Here is a 19,871-nt window from a genome sequence, read left to right on the forward strand (position 1 = left end):
AAGAGTTCTATCCTGTCTACTTGCAAAAATCACTATACCAGGGCCTGATGACTCTTTACCTTCCTTCTAGAAGAAGAGGGTGGGAGGGTCACGGGACCGTCACTTGCCTCACCAACCCTCCCAAGCAGATGTATGAACTTCTGGCCTAGTGGTATGTGGTCCTGGGGCATGGGGCCACAGGGATACAGGTGGGCAACGATGAGTAAAGGGAGGGAGCTCTATCCGTCTACACAGCCATGAGGAAGCTGCCATCTCTGTGAGGTTCAGACCTTCCAGTGTGGTTACCTTTTTTTTCCCTCCCCTTAGACAGGGTTTCTCTGTGTAGCCCTGGCTGTCCTGGAACTTATTCCATAGACCAGACTGGGCCTCGAATTCAGGGATCTGCCTGCCTCTGCCTCCTGAGTGCTTGGGATCAAGGTGTGCCTCATCTCTGCCCAGCTGAACTGTGGCTGGTTTGAGCTTCCCTGAAGGAGCCCATAACTCCTCACTCTGTAAGGAAGCCTGATGAACTCATTGGACACACCTGTGTTTGTCGTCGGGCCCTTAGGAGGGAAGGAATTTTAGCAGGACCACAACTCTGCTTGGCTTGAGCACTGGGGCCAGGCATGCTACGTTGTTGTGGTGGTGGTGGTGGTTGTTGTGGTGGTGGTTGTGGTTGTGGTTGTTGTGATGGTGGTTGTGGTTGTTGTGATGGTGGTTGTGGTTGTTGTGGTAGTGGTTGTGGTTGTTGTGGTGGTGGTTGTGGTTGTTGTGATGGTGGTTGTGGTTGTTGTGGTGGTGGTTGTGGTTGTTGTGGTGGTGGTTGTGGTTGTTGTGGTGGTGGTTGTGGTGGTTGTGGTGGTGGTTGTGGTGGTTGTGGTGGTGGTTGTGGTGGTTGTGATGGTGGTTGTGGTTGTTGTGGTGGTGGTTGTTTTATCTTGAATGGTCTCCAGATGCCCCGTGTTGTAAGTCATGTTGACAGGAAGAAGTTAGGTCACTCGGGTGTGCCCTTGAAGAGGAGACTGAGATGCCAGCCCTTCTTTCTTTTGCTTCTCAATTGCTATGAGGTGAGCATCCATGATGTTCTGTGCTCCCACAGGCCCAAAGCCTGCAGGGCTGGCATCCACAGAGACGGTGAGGCAAAACACATCTTTACTTCATTTATGTGAAAGGTTTTTTTTTTTAAGTTTTATTTTATTGTTTCTGAGACAGTGTCTTAATTATGGCTGGCTTGGAACTCACTATGTAGACCAGGCTATTCTCAAACTTTACAGAGATCTGCCTGTGTCTGTCTTCCAAGTGCTGGGACTAAAAGCCGGTTCCACCATGCCCAGCCAACTTTCTTTTCTTAGTCTGGGTTTTCATTGTGGTGAAGAGATGCCATGACCAAGGCAACTCTTATAAAGACAAATATTTGGGCTGGAGAGATGGCTCAGTGGTTAAGAGCACTGACTACTCTTCCAGAGGTCCTGAGTTCAATCCCCAGCAACCACATGGTGGCTCCCAACCATCTGTAATGAGATCCGATGTCCTCTTCTGGTGTGTCTGAAGACAGCTACAGTGTACTTATATATAATAAATCTTTAAAAAAAAAATAGGGGTTGGAGATTTAGCTCAGTGGGGTTGGGGATTTAGCTCAGTGGTAGAGCGCTTGCCTAGCAAGCGCAAGGCCCTGGGTTCGGGCCCCAGCTCTGAAAAAAAGAAAAGAAAAAAAATAAATAAAGGCAAAAAAAAAAAAAAAATAGCTTGAGCAAAGGAGATCTCAAAGCCCTCCCCAACAGTGACACACTTCCATTGGGGCCATAGTGATTCAAACCACCATACCAACTAAAGTTATTTCTCGAGTGTGTGTGTGAGTGAGTGTGTGTGAGTGTGCGTGTGTGAGTGTGCTGCGTGTGAGTGTGAGTGTGTGTGTGTGAGTGTGTGTGTGTGAGTGTGAGTGTGTGTGTGAGTGTGAAGGTAGACAGGCAGACAGATGTGTACCACAACATACCCACGGAGATCAGAGGACAGTCAGTTCTCTCTTACACTTTCACATAGATCCTAGGGCTCAAACTCAGGTTAATCAGTCCTGTAAGCACCTTACCTGCTGAGCCATCTTGCTGGACTCCCTTAAAATTAAGTTGATTTATCCAGCGTTTGTTTTAGCAGTGGAAAGCAAACTAACGTAGATGGGATCCAGACATTCAGACACCAGCACATTAAAAAGATTATCTGAACAGGTGAGGAAACAATCCTTCCCTCCGGCCGGCTTTTCCTAGCCACACCTTCTCCCCTAAGCTCTCTCTGGAGACGTTCAGCTTCCCTCCTACCTATTGCCTGAGGCCAGCAAATTTCATGGTCAGTAGATGGCGCTGTCTCCTATAATTTGCGGGGAACTGCGTCTCGCGCTATTCTTTCAAAAAGGCTTATTTCTAACTGCTGACTTCTTTCCTTGCTTACTTTCTTGCTCTTTTGTTTGTTGTTTGTTTGGGAATGGGGTCTCACTTGGGAACACCACAGCCAAGTATAATCATTAACTTTATTTTTTTAAGTATTTTATTTATACGCATGCGTACCCCAGCATGCGTGTGAAGGTCAGAGAACATATTTGGGGAGTCAGTTCTCTCTCTCTCCACTGTAAACTTCAGGTGTTAAACTCAGATTGTTCAGACTTTCAAGGCAAGTGCTTCTACCCATTGAGCCGGGTTTGGGCTTTTAATCAGAATTTATGCAGTAGCGGGGTTCACACACGCTAAGCAAACACTGTACAACTGAGCTACAGCCCCAGCACACCCTGTGGTTGTTGTGTTTTTATTTTTGTTTTTAGCCAAAGTCTCACTATATCAGCTTGTGGTATCCTGTAATTCACTATGCATGTTCAGGCTGGTCTCGAACCCGTGACTCTAACTCTAATTGCTGGGACTTCAGGAGTGTACCACCATGCCTGGCTCAGCTGGATTTTGTTGAAATATTTGCATCCTTTTACTAGAGTATTAGAGAGCTTTCATCATCTCCTTTATTGGTCTTCTACTGTGACTGAGTGTTCTTGGTGTTAGGGGTTGAAGCTGGTGTGTCAGCCATTTTCACTAAGCACTGACTCCACCGTGGGGCTACATCCCCAGTATGGAGCAATGCTATTGTCCCATCCGTGATACTGAGTACAATCGTGTAGATAATAAACAATTTATTTGTTGGGCAGTGGTGGTGCTCACCTTTAATCCCAGCACTCAAGAGACAGAGGTAGATGGATCTCTAAGTTGGAGGCCAGCCTGGCCTACAAAGCAAGTTTCAGGGCAACTTTATATATAGGGAAACCCTGTCTCGAAAAACAAAAACAAAACAAAAACAAAAACATTTTATTTAGTGGTAATTTAAAAGAGAGAGAGACAGAGACAAAGAGAGACAGACAGACAGACAAAGAGACAGCGAGAGAGACAGAGAGAGGGAGAGATAAAGTTATTTACATGGAAAAATCCTTCCATTAAGAAAAACAAAAGGCGGGCTGGAGAGGTGGCTCAGCAGTTAAGAGCACTGACTGCTCTTCCAGAGGTCCTGGGTTCAATTCCCAGCAACCACATGGTGGCTCACAACCATCTGTAAAGAGATCCGATGCCCTCTTCTGGTGTGTGTGAAGACAGCTACAGTGTACTTATATATAATAAATGAATAAATCTTAAAAAAAAAAAAAAGAAAAGAAAAGAAAAGAAAAACAAAAGGCTCCCAGTGAGAAGTTTCTGTCTTTCGTCAGTTTTTATGAGGTGAGCAAGGGCTGCTGGGACTTTCTAATGTCCAGGTATTCTGATTTGGCCTCAGTTGACAACCCACAACACAGAAAGCAAGGTTAGAGAGGAACCCGGGAGAGACTGGAGTAAATATAGAGTCAGGGGCAGAGGTTCAGGCAAACCGTTCAAACTGTCATTCTGCAGGCCTGGGAATCCTTTTTCCTGAGCTCAGAGTCACAGCCCTGGCCAGTTCCAGAAAGCTCTGGTGCTTCTAGATGAAAAGCAGCGGCGGCAATAGCCAGCCAATCAGAGGGCGCTCTCTGGAATCCAGGGACACATCTTAGCGGCTCCTGTTGTGTAACCTCCTTAGCTCCTCATGGCGGTTACGAAGTAGGCAGCAAGCGTATTACTAACGCTAAGCGAACAGGAAAATAACACGAGCAAGTCAGAAAGCTATTAAAAAGCCTAGTCAGGATTTGAGCCCAGACAGTCCAGCTCTTACAGCCCGCATCGCGAATGTCAACCACATAGGTAACGTATGAGACCTGCCTCTGAGCTAAACAGTGTTCTGTATTTCTTGGGCCTTGACGACAGGCGGGGTAGAGGAAACACGGGTTGTATTCCCGGAGCTCATGAGCCTTTAGTCCCAAAGCTGAACAATTTTTCCATTACCAGCGTTCAAATTTCACACAGTCCTCTCCCTGGTAGAGTTATGCATATAAAATCACCCGCCACAGGACTGGGGAGCTGCGCCGGGGGTGAGACACTTGTCGCTCTTTTCAGAGGCCTTGTATCAAATACCCAGCATCCACATGGTAGCTTGTCTATAACTCTGGTTTCAGGGAATTTGGTCCCGTCTTTCGCTCTCCACAGGTATGGTGTGATGCATACACATGCATTCAGGCCGAGCATTTAGTCACATAAAGTAATAAAATGAATCCTTTTTTAAAAACTTGACTATAATCTTCTCGCTTGTTACTTATTACCTCAGGTCTGGCTCGGGTAGGTCCACTCTGTGGGGACCTTCCAGCTCTTTGCTCTATTGTCTGTCCACCCACTGACCGATGATGGTGTCCTGCTCCTTTATGGTGATGGAAAGACCTTGGAAATGTCTTCCCTTTGGGTGCAAACAGCAATGCCTCCATAAGCCCTTGTCAGGAAGGGGCGTCTCAAAAGCCATTCCTCTCTACTCCCGTCAGTCCTCAACTGTGCAGGAAGTCCCCTGTGGCATTTACATTCACAGAATGTAAAGAGCGTGCTAGGGCACAGAACGTCTTGGAACATAAAAGCAAATCACTAAGATCAAGGCTAAAAAAAAAAAGGCATCTTTGGGGATTTTGTTGTTTTTGAAACAGGGTTCAATGCAGCCTTGGCTTAAAGTCCTGATTCTTCAGACTCCGTCTCTTGAGTACTAGGGCCATAGGTATGTGCCGCAAGGCATAGCTGAGAAGGCACCTCTGAGTCAGTTCTCAATAAGATCCATCACTGTGGTGGTTTGGATGAAAATGGTTCCCATAGGCTCACCGGGAGTGGCGCTGTTAGGAGGTGGGGCCTTGTAGGAGTGGGTGTGGCCTTGTAGAAGTGGGTGTGGCCTTGTTGGAGAAAGTGTGTCGCTGGAGGTGGGCTTTGAGGTTCCAAATGCTCAAGCCAGGCCCAGCTTCTCTTTCTTTTCCTGCTGCCACAGGTTGATCTCTAGCTCCTCCTCCAGCACCAGCCATGACGACACCGGACTGAACCTCTGAACTGCAAGCCCCAATGAAATGTTTTCCTTTGTAAGAATTACCATGGTCTCTTTCGAGTCTTGGCTCCAATATGACCAAAAAAAGGAGAAACAACGGTCGTGCCAAAAAGGGTCGCGGCCATGTGCAACCAATTCGCTGCCTAACCCCAGGATGAAAGTTTGTTTTCCTGCAGTCAGGGACATATCTGAAAAATTACCATGTCAAGCTGCACTGCTCGTGAGCTGTGCCATTCATAGCAAGGTTGTCAGGAATCGATCTCAGAACAAAATTACCTGCTGGCGCTGCGCCACGACCTCCACCAAAGCCCATGTTGATTTCATGAAGGCAGAAAGAAAATACCATGGAAAAATAAACTGAAGTTATACTTTAAAAAAAAAAAAAAAAAAAAAAAGAATTACCATGGTCATCGACAGAACTTTGCCATGTGAAAATATCTGTTTATTTATGTGTGAGCACGTGCGTGTATGTGTGCTGTGTGCTGTGCACACATAGCTATGGCTGTGGTGTTGTGGAGGTCAGAGGACATGTACAGGGAGTCGGTTCTTTGCTTAGGAGATCTTGAGGTGGAACTCAGGCTATTAGACCTGTGCATGTGGCCTCTCCCTGGATCCCCACTTCTGTTCTCTCTTCTCCTCCTCCTCCACGTCTCCAACAGATATATATATATATTTTAAAGATTTATTCATTTATTATATATAAGTACACTGTAGCTGTCTTCAGATACACCAGAAGAGGGCATCGGATCTCTTTACAGATGGTTGTGAGCCACCATGTGGTTGCTAGGAATTGAACTCAGGACCTCTGGAAGAGTAGTCGGGTGCTCTTAACCGCTGAGCCATCTCTCCAGCCCCTCCAACAGATATTTTTTTTTTTTTTGGTTCTTTTTTTCGGAGCTGGGGACCGAACCCAGGGCCTTGTGCTTCCTAGGCAAGCACTCTACCACTGAGCTAAATCCCCAGCCCCACAACAGATATTTTTAAAGGAATGGCCTAAGTGCAAAAAAATGGGGTACAGAATATGAACTAGAAAATAAATACTTAAATGTAAGTAATTCTTTTATAACCACAAACATTTATAGACATTTAAACATTGCGCTCTCTTAGCAAGGCTGAAGATCCAGTGTCTGGTATTTGGAATTTAGGATGCAGTCATTTTTGGATGGATCATTGGGTATTTGGTGCAGTCCGCGTTTTTAACCAGATTTTTTTTCTTTTCTTTTTTTTTTCGGAGCTGGGGACCGAACCCAGGGCCTTGCGCTTGCCTACCACTGAGCTAAATCCCCAACTCCTTTTAACCAGATTTGAGCAGAAGAATGGCCACCTGACTTAGGGAGAAGTAGCTGAAGTGTTTGGTTTCGTGTGTCACGTAGTTATCGAAGTTCGGCCCCATGATGTAGTGCCAGGTGGCGTTGTACTTTTTGTCAAGCTCCTTCTTGATATGGGCAGAAATATCCTTTTCTATGTTGTACTTCTCCAATACCTAAGACTCCCCCGAGAGCTGTTGCGTCTCCTTCAACATGTATGCATTTTTGATCACCACCTTCTGGTCCCTCATGGTTACCTATTATTATTGATCTGGGTTTTAGGACCTCTTCTTCACGGCCCCAATTCCTCTGTCCTGCCTCTGATCTCCACTGCTACTTTCTTAGTGAGAACAATTAAGGAAGTCAATCGTCCTCTAAACCATCATTCCACTGTGGGACACCTGCCATTTTTCAAGGAGTTTTTTTTTCTTTCTGTTATTAACCTAAGTTTGAAACCTAGAAAAGAGTCTACCGTATGATTCCAAGTAGACATTTGGACAGTGGACCCGCCTGACTATTTTAATAATGTGGCCTCTAGTTCTTTTTGAGACATGCCTCTACTAAAACATCCACACTGGTGATTCAGAGTCTCACCTTCTGCTTCTGTCCCGGAGGGGAAAGCACAGAGGATCTTGAGAGAGAAGCCCTTGGCTGTCTGGTCAGGCCTGGCAGTGACTTGGAAGGCCTAGTGCCGAGGTGGGAGCTCCTCCCCTCCCTTAGCTTACTGCCTGTTGCCAAGTGGTGAAAGGCATTGTGTTCCCTCTCAATAAAGATTCAATTGTGGTTTGGGAATGAATGCCTCAAGGACAGCTATAACGGGGAGGGCCTTCATCCCAAAAGGCCTGGCCTGCCCTGAGTCACATGACTTAGAAGACTATCGGTCTAAGGTGAAGCCCTAGGGAATCCTTCGCTAATAGAAAAGTTTATTTAGTTATGTGTGCGTGGCTATGGGTGTGGGATTCCCTGTAGCTAGAGTTACAGGTGGTTATGAGCGGAGCCACTCAAGTGCTGTGATGTAACTCCAGTCTTCCCTAAGAGCAGCAAGCACTAATTCACTGAGCTATCTATCTCTCCGGCTCCAAAGGACCAAAGGAACTCCAGTTATGTGGAGACTGTCGCAGTCTCATGAAAGATCAAAAATTCCATCCCAAGGGAAGGCAGCTATGAAAAAGTAAGAACAGTGGGTCTTGGACTGAGGGGACCTTGACGCTGCTGTTTATTGTCACATCTCTGAGCTCCAGGTCTAATGAGCAAATGCTTGCCCTTGTTGAGTTGTATGAGCTCACACAGTAAAGATCTGGTGGGGGGCAAACCTTTGAGGTTCTCTGAGAGTGGCGATAGGTCAGTCTTCTGATTCAGCTACTTATTCAAGATGTCTATGAGATTTGGATGCAGGAACTGTCCTATATATAGGTAAGAGGACTTGCCTAGCATGCCTGAGGCCCTGGGCTCAAACCCTCACAATCCCCGAAGACGTGTGACATCAGCTTTCTCCCTTTCTCTGTATATTTGCTTCCATTCATTTTTACCTTTTTTTATTGGAAGAAGCTGGAAAACAGTCTGCACCCTTCAGGCTCTGTGAGGGAGCATCGAGAAAAATAAAAATTACGACTGCTTTGTTGGATTAACCTAGAGATTTCCTCTAGGTTAAAGACAATTTAAAATAATAATAATAATAAAATATATATATTGTATATTCAAGCACAAGCCCTCATATAGACACACAGGATCATATACATGAATAAAACAATAACAAACCTTTAAAAAAGATTTTATTTGTGTCTTTGGAGACCTATGTTTTAAGTATGTGTTGATGTTTTGCCTGCGTGTAAATCTATACACTCCATACATGTAGGGCCTGTGGAGGTCAGAAAAGGATGTTGGATTCCCTGGAACTGCAGTTACAGATAGTTGCTAACTGCCATGTGGGTGATGGGAACCAAATCTGGCTCCATTGCAAGAGCAGCAAGTGGCCTCACTACTGGGCTGTCTCTCCAGCCCTTCATTCCCACTCCTTCCTTTGTTTGTCTGTTTTGTTGCTGGTTTTGTTTTTCCAGATAGGGTTTCTGCGGAGTAGCCCTGGCTGTCCCAGAACTCACTCTGTTGACCAGGCTGGCCTCAGAGATCAGGCTGCCTTAGCTCCCTGAGTGCTGGGTCATATCCATGAGCACCACACATAGCATGTCTCATAGCCATCCTCTCCAAAAGAATCTTTAAAGGGAGAGAGAGAGAGAGAGAGAGAGAGAGAGAGAGAGAGAGAGAGAGAGAGAGACTGACTTAGTTTATTTTTATTCTAGTGCATGGGTATTTGTCTTCATGTATGTCCCTGGGCAGTGTGCATGCAAATGTCTGTAGAGTTCAAAAGGGGTTGTCAGAACCTCAGACAGGCATGGGCTGTCATGCGGGTGCTGGGAGTTGAACCCTGATCCTCCAGAAGAGAGGCCATTTATTTTCACCACTGAACCCCTAATTATTCTTTTAATGGTAAAAGACACATAATGTAAAACTGATCATTTTAGCCATTTTAAGTGGACCATTCTGTGCCAATATTACTATCCGTTTCTAGAACTTTCCCACTATCCCAACTTGAAACTCTGTGCTCACGAATAAACTCTCATTCTCTCCTCCCCCAAGCCTGTGGTAACATCTGTTTTACTCTTTTCTATCACTTTGTTGGTTCTAGTCACTTTACACAAGGGTGGGCATGGCAGCACACCCCTGTAATCTTAACACTCAGGAGATGCAGGCAAGAGAATCAAGAATTCAATGTCACTGTGTTCAGCTACAGAGACTTCAAGGCCAGCTTGGGCTAGATGACTGCACCCTCCCGCCCCCATAGAATTATATAATATTTTTCCCTTTGGGTCTATTTCATGTCACACAGGGTGTTTTAGATTTTGTAATAAGTGTCAGAATTCCTTTTGTTTTGTTTTCTCTTGATTTTGAGACAGGGTCTCTGCATAGCTTTGTCTGTTCTGGAATTTACTTTGTAGACATTCCCCCACCCCTCAGCCTCAAGTTTATAAATATGCCTGTCTTTGCTGGGAATAAAGGTGAGTCACCATGCCCAGTCCACTCCATTTTAGGATCAAATAGATCATCGTGTGTATCTGACACTTTATTTATCTGTGAGCACTCAGATGAAGGACTCTTGTGTGTGCGTGTGTGTGTGTGTGTGTGTGTGTGTGTGTGTGTGTGTGTGTGTGTAGGGGGGTACAAACCACAAGGCAGAAGTTCTGAATTCGAAAAGGCGCCTCAAACCAGCTTTGATGAAGTTTGGATTGCTCAGGACTCATGGCTTACGGCAGGTCTGGGCAGGCTGGGGACCCAGAGAACCACCAGCTATGTCAGACAGGAGAGGGCTGGGGACCCAGAGAACCACCAGGAAAGACAGGAGGCGGCTGGGGAGAATTAGGGCAAGTTGAATCACAGCTCTTTCCAGGTGCGATTTAGACAAATGGTGGTCTGTGCCAGGCGTGGGACAAAGGGGGATGTTTGCAGCAGCTATGAGGTGCTCATTTTGGGGGCAGAGAAGATGGGATATTACGGGCCCTGAACTCGAAGACTGTGCGGCACAGGGAGGCTAATATTGTACTTAAAGCAGCATTCCGCCAGCTTTCGGGACTCAACTCTCCTGCTAGCTGATCCTTCCTACACATTCCTGCCAGACTAACCAACACCCCGCACTATTCAACCTTCCAGTTCAAACTCTTTGATCAGCTCCCATAGGGTAGGACCGCCACCTCTAAGCTGGGATAGGAATAGCCCCAAGGCCAATGCCCCCAAGGGCAGGTAATTCCAAGATCTACCTGGGCTGTTTCTGAAGCATGAATTCTACTGGACCATGGCTGGCAGCAAGTGTGACTTTTAAATCAAAACAAAGCCATAGATGACAGAGTATGGTAGTTGCATATGGTTTAAGGATGAATTTTTAAGTTTTCTCTGTATTGGTTCACTTTCCCCTATGCACTACACTACACTTCTGCCAGTGCCACCGAGTCAGAGTTTGGAAGGTGGGCACAACAAAGCTTGTAAGATCCAAATGCCTTAGGTAGGTTTTGCACCCACACCTCCAAGTCCTGACCTTCCAACTGGTTCCTGACCTGCATTCATAATTTCTGAAAAACATCCTAGCAGTCCCTTCCTCCAGCATTTTTTTTTCTTTTCTTTTTTTCGGAGCTGGGGACCGAACCCAGGGCCTTGCGCTTGCTAGGCAAGCGCTCTACCACTGAGCTAAATCCCCAACCCCTTCCTCCAGCATATTAAACCTCAGTGGCTCAGTTTCCTCACCTAAACAAACGCAGGGATGTTAGGAGTACTCAAGGGGTGAGGACAGTACAGACAGCACTTAGCACAGTGCCTGCTCAGCAGGGTGCCCTGGGCTTCACCTGAGCTTCTACAGTGTCCTCCCTTGCCCATCCCAAGCGTGGCGTCTTGATTGAATATGCCGGCGCCTCTGTCCCATCTTAGGCGAGGCCTGGGCTGGCATGCACTTGTGGCGTGACGAAATGGCCTGGCAGATCCAAGCCGTATCTTCCCTCGATCCTGAAGTCATAACTGAGATTGCTTTGGTCCAAGTAATCTCTGTAGCCCTAAAGGAGCGCGTCCCGCCCCCTCCCGTAGATGCCAAGATCCGGGAGGAGACCCTAACTAGAAGTTTCGAACCCGCGATCCCCACAAGTGTGTCAGCTGTGACAGCCACCTGGGCAGCCCAGGACCTAGGCGTGCTGGCGGGTCCCGGCGCAGGGCGGAGCTGGTCCGGCCCGGAGCTCGCCCCGCCCCGTCCCGCCTAGCCGTAAACTGACCGAGTGGCGGCCTGCGGGAGAGAGGGGAGGAGAAAGCAGAGAAGAGTTGGGGGCCGGCAGCAGAGGGAGAAGGGAAGGGGCGCCGAGAGCAGACGCGCGGGGACTCGGCGAGGGTACGTCGTAAGCGGTGACTACTCCGGGCGTCCCAGCCGGCCAGCGAGGACGATGGTGGCGGCGGGGCGCGGGCCAGCCCGGCCGCGGGCGCCGTGATCCGGAGCGCAGCGCCCGGCATGCCGCTGCGGTCCCCGGCCTCGGCCCCGCTCCGTCCCCGCCGCGCGCCCCCGCCGAGCGGCGCGCACCATGCCGCGGGTGCCCGCGACCCTCTACGCCTGTCTGCTCGGGCTCTGCGCGCTCGTGCCGCGCCTCGCAGGTAAGCCGCGCCGCCCCGCAGCGCGCTCCGTAACTTTTGCTCGCCCGCGGCCGCTTGCGGGAAACGAGGGTGCAGTGCACCCCTGGGCGCTCCCAGATGGGTCGGCGGATCTGCGTGCACTGGCGGGTTCCCTCCCGAGCTGAGGAGGAGCCTTCCCTTCCTGTGTAAACAGCGTGCGTCTGGTGGCCGAGCCCGAGGGCGCTGGGGACTTGGGAGGGAAAGTCTCCCCGCCCGGTGCTGGGGCCCCAGCACTGCGCTCGCCTGCACAAAGCAGCCCTTGTGGCCCGCGGAGAGTGATGTGGGGGCTAAAGTGCGGCGGCCCGGTCATCCCGGAGGTCTGTGGATAATGCAACTTTCTCTAAGTTTGCTCTAAACTGAAAGTTGTCGCCACTCTCCGTAAGTCCGAAGTCACGGCCCCACCTGGGACACCACCATCTGATCCTGTTCCTGTACGATGACTCACAAAACCGCGTCCACTGCGGAGGGGCTGCTGGCGCTGCCTTAGCCGGATGCACCCTGGCGGTGATGCTGGAGCCCCCAGCTACCTGCGTTAAATTTTCAGACTTGGGAAGGGCAGTTAAGTCTTTAGAGCCGTGCGGTGGTGGCGCACGCCTTTAACCCCAGCTTTCGGGGGGAGGGGCAGAGGCAGGCGGATCGAGACCAGCTTGTTCTACAGAGCAAGGTCCGACAGCTAAGGGTATACAGTGAAAGCCTGTCTCAAACAAACAAACAAACAAACAAACAAACAAACAAACAACAGTCCCTACAGGAAGCTTGATAGTTGGCGCTGTAGCTGCTAGGGTCAGGAGCTTGTCCTACCTCCTCTAAACCTACCCACTCAAAGCAGGAGTTTCCGAACGTTCTCCTTCCCGTCGGAAGTAATTGTGTATTGATTAAGGGTGCGTCATTCACTTTCAAGCCTGGGGTACTTGTTTGCCTTCTCACTTTCAAGCCTGGGGTACTTGTTTGCCTTTCTGAGCCCAGCGGTTGCCTGGCTGCTTGTGGGGAGACCTCTGTTCCCCTACCGCGTCTCATTTACATGAAGGAGGTCGAGGTTTCCGTCTGAGAGCTAGGAGCGAGTTGAGGAAACAAAAACGTCGTTCAGGCCCCAGTCCAAACTTAATAGTGTAGCAAGGCTGCTCCTATGGGAAAATAAGTAGATCACTGGGACCCACTCCCCCACCCCTGTCTGGCAACCAGTGTCCATCTTTCCTGTTCCAAAAGGTCCCCAGGGAAACGCAAAGAGATGTAGTTTGAATCACCACCCTCTGGAATATATCCTTGTCAGAAGTGAGGTAGCTCACTTCTTCAGGAGAATGTTTTAGTTTGAAGTTATACTCTTTAGAGTTTGGTGGAAATTTTTTCTTTTAATAGTGTGTGTGTGTGTGAGTGATGGTGATGGTGTTTTTTAAATTTTTGTCAGAATAAACACTCAGCAACCTTAACCTTAGTTTCTCCTCTTCTGTTAGCATCCTGTGAGATTCAACTTTGGGATGGTTCTAGTTTCTAGCCATTTGATTCGAATGAAAACTCAAACATTTCCCATCGCAAAAATTTTAATCTTTATTAGTTGAGTTTCCCGGAAACATGTTTTTATCTTATTTATCCCCCCCCCCAATTCTTCCAAGATCCATTCCCCTTATTTTTTTCAGAGCTGGGGACCGAACCCAGGGCCTTGCGCTTGCCCACTCCCCTTCTTTATAGCCCCATTCTGTGTCCATATAAAAAGATGCATTCCGTCTGGGAACTAGGAGGGAGTTGAGGAAACAAAACGTCCTGTGGTCCCCAATTTGAGCCTTCTCTACTTAGGAATGGCTACACTCCTTGAGAAAATCCCTTCCAGCAGTCAACGGTTGTCAGCTCCATAGCTGGGTCATTATTATTATTATTATTATTATTATTATTATTATTATTATTATTATTAAAATGTCTCCCCACCTGGCCTGTAACTCACTATGTAGACCAGGCTGGTCTAAGATTTCCAGAGATCCCTTTGCCTGTACCTCCCAAATGTTGGCATTAAAGGAGTGCCCCACCCTCCAGGTGTCCTTCAGATTAGTAGAGGCATTAGATTTTCATCTGTATGTGATTTCCCCTCTTTGAAAGTTCCAGTACCTCAGAACTGGCGCTTCATTCCAGAGAAGGACCATGGAGGGCCATGTGACTTTATCTCTTGTCTCAGGGTGGGAGTGTTGAGCCTAGGCCCAGGGCTGCTTGGTCTTTTGTACCCTACCTATCTTGGAGCCTGGGTGGTTTACTTCCTGTGTCTTTGGAGTTAGTTTTATCCACTGGGCTGTGATCACAGGCTTGTCTTTTGCCATCCCTTGCTGCCAGCCCCCAAAGGTCAGTAAAATGGAACAAACCTATTACCAGCCTCCAGACTGGGCCACCTCCTTCTTAGGGTGCCAGGTGCTTTGCCAGGTCGGCAGGAGTGGTTCATTTGGGTAGTTTGACTTAACTTCCCAATGTTGCTGACCTACCTTCATTCGGTTTCCTCTTCCCCATGTCCCCTCCACCCCCCTCCTCTTTCGTTCTTTCTTGAAAGATGGCGAGACCCTTCTCCAGTTCATTTCTCGCTTGCTAACAGGAGCATAGTTTGAAAGGAAAATAAAAGTTAGCTTGGGAAAGAAATAGTATTGTGAAGTATGGCGCCCATGTGGGGGCTCCTAGACTTGTAAATGAATCCAGCAAGTAACAGACCTTAAGTTTAAGGGGCTCGTTGTAAATCAGCCTTGGTTGTGCTGCCCCACCCTTACCCCCACCAGGAATTATCTCCTTAATTATTCCGGGCTAGAACCTGACACACAGCTCTTCTCCAAAACAAGGCTGCGCTGGAGAGGCCTCCCGTGCCCACTTCCGTTCTAAAACAGAGGGAGGAGTCTGGTCTCACTCCTGCTGGAGTCATGTTTGCTGCCGTAGTTTATTCTTTTATAAGCAATCAAATGTTCTTTTAGTGAGTGCCCTGCAAATTAGTATGCTCTGAATACCAAGAGCCCTTTGTTGATTTAGAGAATGCGAATTGGCAGCCCCAGTCCTCCTCACCCTGTCCCGGGCCCACCGTGGCTGTAGGCAGATGCGGGATGGGGGTGGGGCTGGGGCTGGGGCTGAGGCTGGGGCTGCTGGAATTTGGCTGGGTTTGCAGCTCCCTTTAGGTAACCAGGACCAGACGCCGAAATGCAAAGGGTGGCCTCGGTTCATAGGCTACTGTTTACCTTCTGGGATTTACATTTTAACTTCACCCGCCTTAGTCTGTGGGGGCTTTTCCTGTAGGGGATAGAGACAGAAGAGGGCAGGGCCTAATTAGTCCTAATTAGTATTCCTCCCCCGCTTGTTCTCCATGCTTGTTTAGCTACTGAGGCAACGAAGAATTAAAATATCTAAGTAGTTTGGCAAATCGCCCTTTGTGCCTGCCTGCCCCAGTAACAACTTTTCCTTTTTCAGCCGGGTCATGGACATATTCTGGGAGGTTTTAACAAGATCAGCAATGTGGGGTAATTACGCAGTACTTAAATGATAAGGTGGCTTTCAGAGGCTGTGTGCTGTGGGGGCTGGGGGTGGGTGGAGACCTGGGGGCGCTGGGGGGTCCCTCACTGGTGTTTTCAGTTGGCTGGGCGAACACTTTGGAAGACACAGATATTAACACTACGATTCATGACAGCAAAATTTCATTCATGAGGTAGCGACGAAAATAATTTTATGGTTGGGAGGACCACCACAGAATGAGGAGCTGCATGCCGTCCATGGGTCCAGGGTCGCAGCATTAGGAAGGTTGAGAACTACTGCTTTAAAGGGTCATAGGCACCCATTTATTTTTGCTTTGATTGGGTGCAGATTTGGTCGGCTGCGGGAAGACTTCTCTGCTCCAGGACCGTGGGGCTGACTCACCCAGTGGGCGGAGCCCTGCGGCGTGGGGCCAGCCTCACTCATCCCTTCCGCAGCTTTGCCAGAGTTATTCAGATGTGCTCCCTGTCCCTGGTAGAGCCAGGGCCTTCTTTTGCAGCGGACCCTTTAGTTATTCTTATCCCTCACTCAAAAGTAATCCTGTTAGAACTTCTCAGATCACATTGAGCTGCTTAGAGCTTTCCGGGCTTCCGGTTTCTGCTGGAAGCCCGGTGGCCTCCGGCCCTTCTTCCCTGATCTCTCACTACTGTCTCCTCACTGACTTTACAATGCCCTTCCTGCCGTGCGTTCTCCTGCCTAGACTGTTTTCCAGGTAGCTCCTGTCGAGTCTGGTCATGGTGACTCCGCTCAAGCCCAGGGTCCCCAACCGCTCTCATCCAAAGCTGCCTCCTCATTCCCCGTAACTTCTTTCTTGGTTTCCCTCCGTGGCGGTTTACCCCATCTACCATCCCACCTTGTCCCTTCTCCGTTTCTCTCAATTGCCCCTCCCCCTCCTAGGCCTCACTTTGAAGTCAGGGTCTGTATGGACAGCTGCTGTTAGGAGGAATCATTCTGGGGGGCAGGGCGACCACACTGCAAGGTGTCTAGATTCACTGAGCTGGAATCCCTGATAAAGGCCGGATGCTTCAACCTCTGAACTGCGTGTGCCGGGGAGGCTAGGCGACGTGCTCAGTGTCATTTGGGGGGGAGTGCGTACTCAATTGACCTTTCTTTCCCATGGCTTTAAAACCTCAAAGAATCTGGACGCTTTAGATCTTCACACCCAGTTTCCCTGTTATCAGCATCTTATGTTAATTAGTGTGGTGTAGTCGTCAAAGTGGATGAACCAGGTTGACACACTGATTAACCAAGGTCCACGCTGCTCAGACTTCCTGAGTTTTCACCCGTTCCCGTTTGGGAATCCGTTGGGGTGCCGCATTACTGTCATGCTCTCTTGGGTGCCTCATGGCCGGGATGGTTCGGTCTGTACTTGTTTTAGCTGCTTTTGAGAGTTTAGTTCTGTTCAGCTCTTCTACAGATACTGAGGAGGTGGAATCTTATGTTTGGGGAAATCTTATTCTAGGAGTTAAAGTGGTTGCCTCCTTTTCTCTCTCTCTTTTGAGAAAGAGCCTCTTTCCTCACAGACTGGCTTCAAGCTCTCTGTGTGCCTTAGGTCCTGAACTCATCCTTCTGCCCCTAACTCTTGGGTGCTAAATACTCCATTTTCACAGTGCTGGCCTCTTGAACCTAGCACTGTACTGACTAGCTACATCCCAGTCTTCCATTGCCTTAGCTGAGCTGGCTCTCACAGAAGACCCTAGTTTGAATCCTAACACCCATGTGATGCGATCTGATGTCCCTGGCCCCTGAGGTCTTTAAACATTTTGATGTATGCACGCACGCTTGTGTGACTATAGTGTGTGTATATCTATGTGTACAGCTGATGAGCATACATGTAGACAGATCTGAGGAGGACATTGGGTATCTTCCACTGCTTACTGCTTAACTTCCTTCGTAGTGAGACTGAGTCTCTCCCGGAGCCTGAAGCTGACCAAGCTGGCCGACTGCCTGTCTGTCTCTGCCTCCCAGGACTTGGTTTTCTTCAAGCCCCTGTGAACACCTTACATAATTTGTTGAGTGTATAAGTAGGCTATGTTGAGAAGACTCCTTCTGTCTTTTCTCAGCACCCATTAGCCCAGGCTAGTCCCCTAATGGACCCTGCCCTGCATAAATGGCCCCTGTTAGAGTTTATACATCAGTGTTTCTCTGTGACTGTTTCCTATCCTCCATTTCCATTCTAAAGCAGCATTAAATATACTTCTGTAACTTCTTATTTTTTTCTTTTTTTTCCCCCGGAGCTGGGGACCGAACCCAGGGCCTTGCACTCTCTAGGCAAGCGCTCTACCGCTGAGCTAAATCCCCAACCCCCTGCTTCTTATTTTTAACTTAGCTAAACATTGGGGTACACTTCATATCAGGGTGTCCATCCTTTTTTATAGCTGCATAGCATCCCGTTGTATGAATTAGTGTTTCAAAAATGGAACATCACCACCTTGAGAAGTAGAGGCACTGCTAGCATCGGCAGTTCAAGGCCAGCCTTAGCAACATAGTGAGTTTGAGACCACCCAGGGCTATGAGACATCCACAAACCAATCGATCACAAAGAACAATGCAAGTCGTATCTGTAAAGCTTGCTGTATTGTGGGTGTTTGGTAGATGTCTGGCGTTCTGAATGGCAATCTTAACATGGGACTGACGGAGGGAGAACCTTCCTAGGACACACTGGAGTTCCGTGGTACCATCGTGAGATGTGACCATTTAGTTGGAAATATGTGGATCATAGTTCAGATGTGGGGAGAAGCACCCCAGTGCCTCGCTAAGTTGTAAGACTCGTTCTAATTTGGTACCTGCCTTTACTCACCCCCGTTATCCCGTGGGATGTTTTAGACCAGGCAGTTACAACTGCTGGCTGTCTGCTTTAGTAATACTTACCCAACTTTGGATGTTCAGGGTGGGCAGAAGTGAGGGGGCTGCCTAGAGCAAGGGGCATCCAGAGAGTCCTGTAGAAAATTAGGCCAGAGGGGCTGCCTTGAGCTGTTGGCTCTGGAGGAGCCAGGCAGGAAGGGTCGGATTAGGAAACACACTTCACGCATCTTGGATGGATGCTAGGCCGGACCTAGACTGTCTTGAGTATGATGGATGAGAGAGGGGCTGAGTCAACGAGTTTCGGAAGTGGGGCATATTTTTAGATCATACTTTGTAATAAACCCCTGGACAAGACTGCAAGTTAGAGAGCTGAAGCCGAGCTGGGTCCTGACTGCAAACGACCACCAAGAACAGGTGTGGCTGCTGGCTGGGTCAGTAGCACCTATCTCTGTGACCTAGACACAACATTGCGACATAGGTGAACTCTGTCTGCTTGGCTCTTTATTTGTCCTTCCTTCCTTTTCAGACTGCCTAGTGACTCATGCAGCCAAGTCCAAACTCTGAAATATTAATAGGCCGGGAGCAGAGATGCCAAGGGAGGTGATTGGCACTGGGAGACGCATGGCACGCAGCCTATGGTTCTGGGTGTGGGGCTTCTTGCTGGACATCCCTCGAGCTCCCCGAAATAGCACGTGTGGCGTGGGCTGTAGCACGATCCTCCTCAGTCCAGAACTCCAGAGATTAGGGAATGAAGAGTGTGGAATTTGGATCTGTCCCAAGGGCAGCCTTAATTTTAGGGCAGTTGAATGTCGTAAATCCAATCCATTATCGAGTGTGAATATGGAATATTAGTAAAAATAACTAGTAATGCAGAGTCATTTGATGTTTTATGGCTGTTCTGTATGGGTTTTGTTTGTTTTTGTTTTTTTTTTAAGACAGACACTGTAGCCCAGACTGGCCTGGAACTCACTAGGTACCACTTGTGACAGCACTCCTGGCCCCGCCCCCAGAGTTCTGAGATTGCAGGTGTGAGCCCAGATGGCTGTTTGACTGTTGTCATACCAGGTGTCCCTTGTGTCACTGAGCCTTTATTATAGCCCTGACCTTTGGAGATGGTAGACCAGGAGACTGAGGACTGTCTGGCTAGGTCAGAAAAGAGTTTGTATAAACCAGGCCCTGGGTCCTCAGCCCGGACTCCTGGGGCTCAGGTAATCAGGAAATACTAGCTGTGGGTTCATGTGGTTTTTTGAGCCGAATCCTAAGTGAGGGACCACAGATTCTGGTCAGACCACCATGTGGTTAGCAATCTCTTCCAGGAGCTGCGTGTGGAGCTCAGAAGACCGCAGCCTTCCTGGGACCCCTGTGGACCTGCTTCTGGACAACCAGGTGTCCTTGTTCCCGGTCAGCTTCTCGGCTTTACTTTTATGCGTCTGTGTGTTTTATGTGAACAGCGTGGCAGTTTAATCGCCCCACCTGAAAACACCATGAGCTCCCAGGCTCCCAGTTCTATTACATTCCAAGCTGCTTTCGTTTATTTTATTTACTTATTTTTTTTAAAAGCCAGCCCATATATATACAGCCACCAAAACTAGATAAGATTGATGAAGCTAAAAATGCATGCTGAAAGGGACCAGATATAGATCTCTCTTGAGAGACACATCC

General features: G+C 48.5%; 1 protein-coding gene and 1 pseudogene across 1 annotated transcript in view; one reads left to right on the forward strand and one right to left on the reverse strand.

The window, feature by feature from the left end:
- Window positions 1–6,715: 6,715 nt before the first annotated feature.
- On the reverse strand, window positions 6,716–6,979 carry LOC116897858 (annotated as a pseudogene).
- A 4,543-nt stretch (window positions 6,980–11,522) lies between these two features.
- Window positions 11,523–19,871, forward strand: part of Itgb5 (integrin subunit beta 5) — a 117,096-nt gene continuing 108,747 nt past the window's right edge. Inside the window, exon 1 of the mRNA XM_032900148.1 lies at window positions 11,523–11,903. Coding sequence (XP_032756039.1) covers window positions 11,834–11,903 — 70 coding nt within the window. The 5' untranslated portion in view covers window positions 11,523–11,833. The remainder of the gene's footprint in view (window positions 11,904–19,871) is intronic.

The sequence above is a fragment of the Rattus rattus genome, chromosome 4 (genome assembly GCF_011064425.1).
Source record: "Rattus rattus isolate New Zealand chromosome 4, Rrattus_CSIRO_v1, whole genome shotgun sequence".
Lineage (NCBI taxonomy): Eukaryota > Metazoa > Chordata > Mammalia > Rodentia > Muridae > Rattus > Rattus rattus.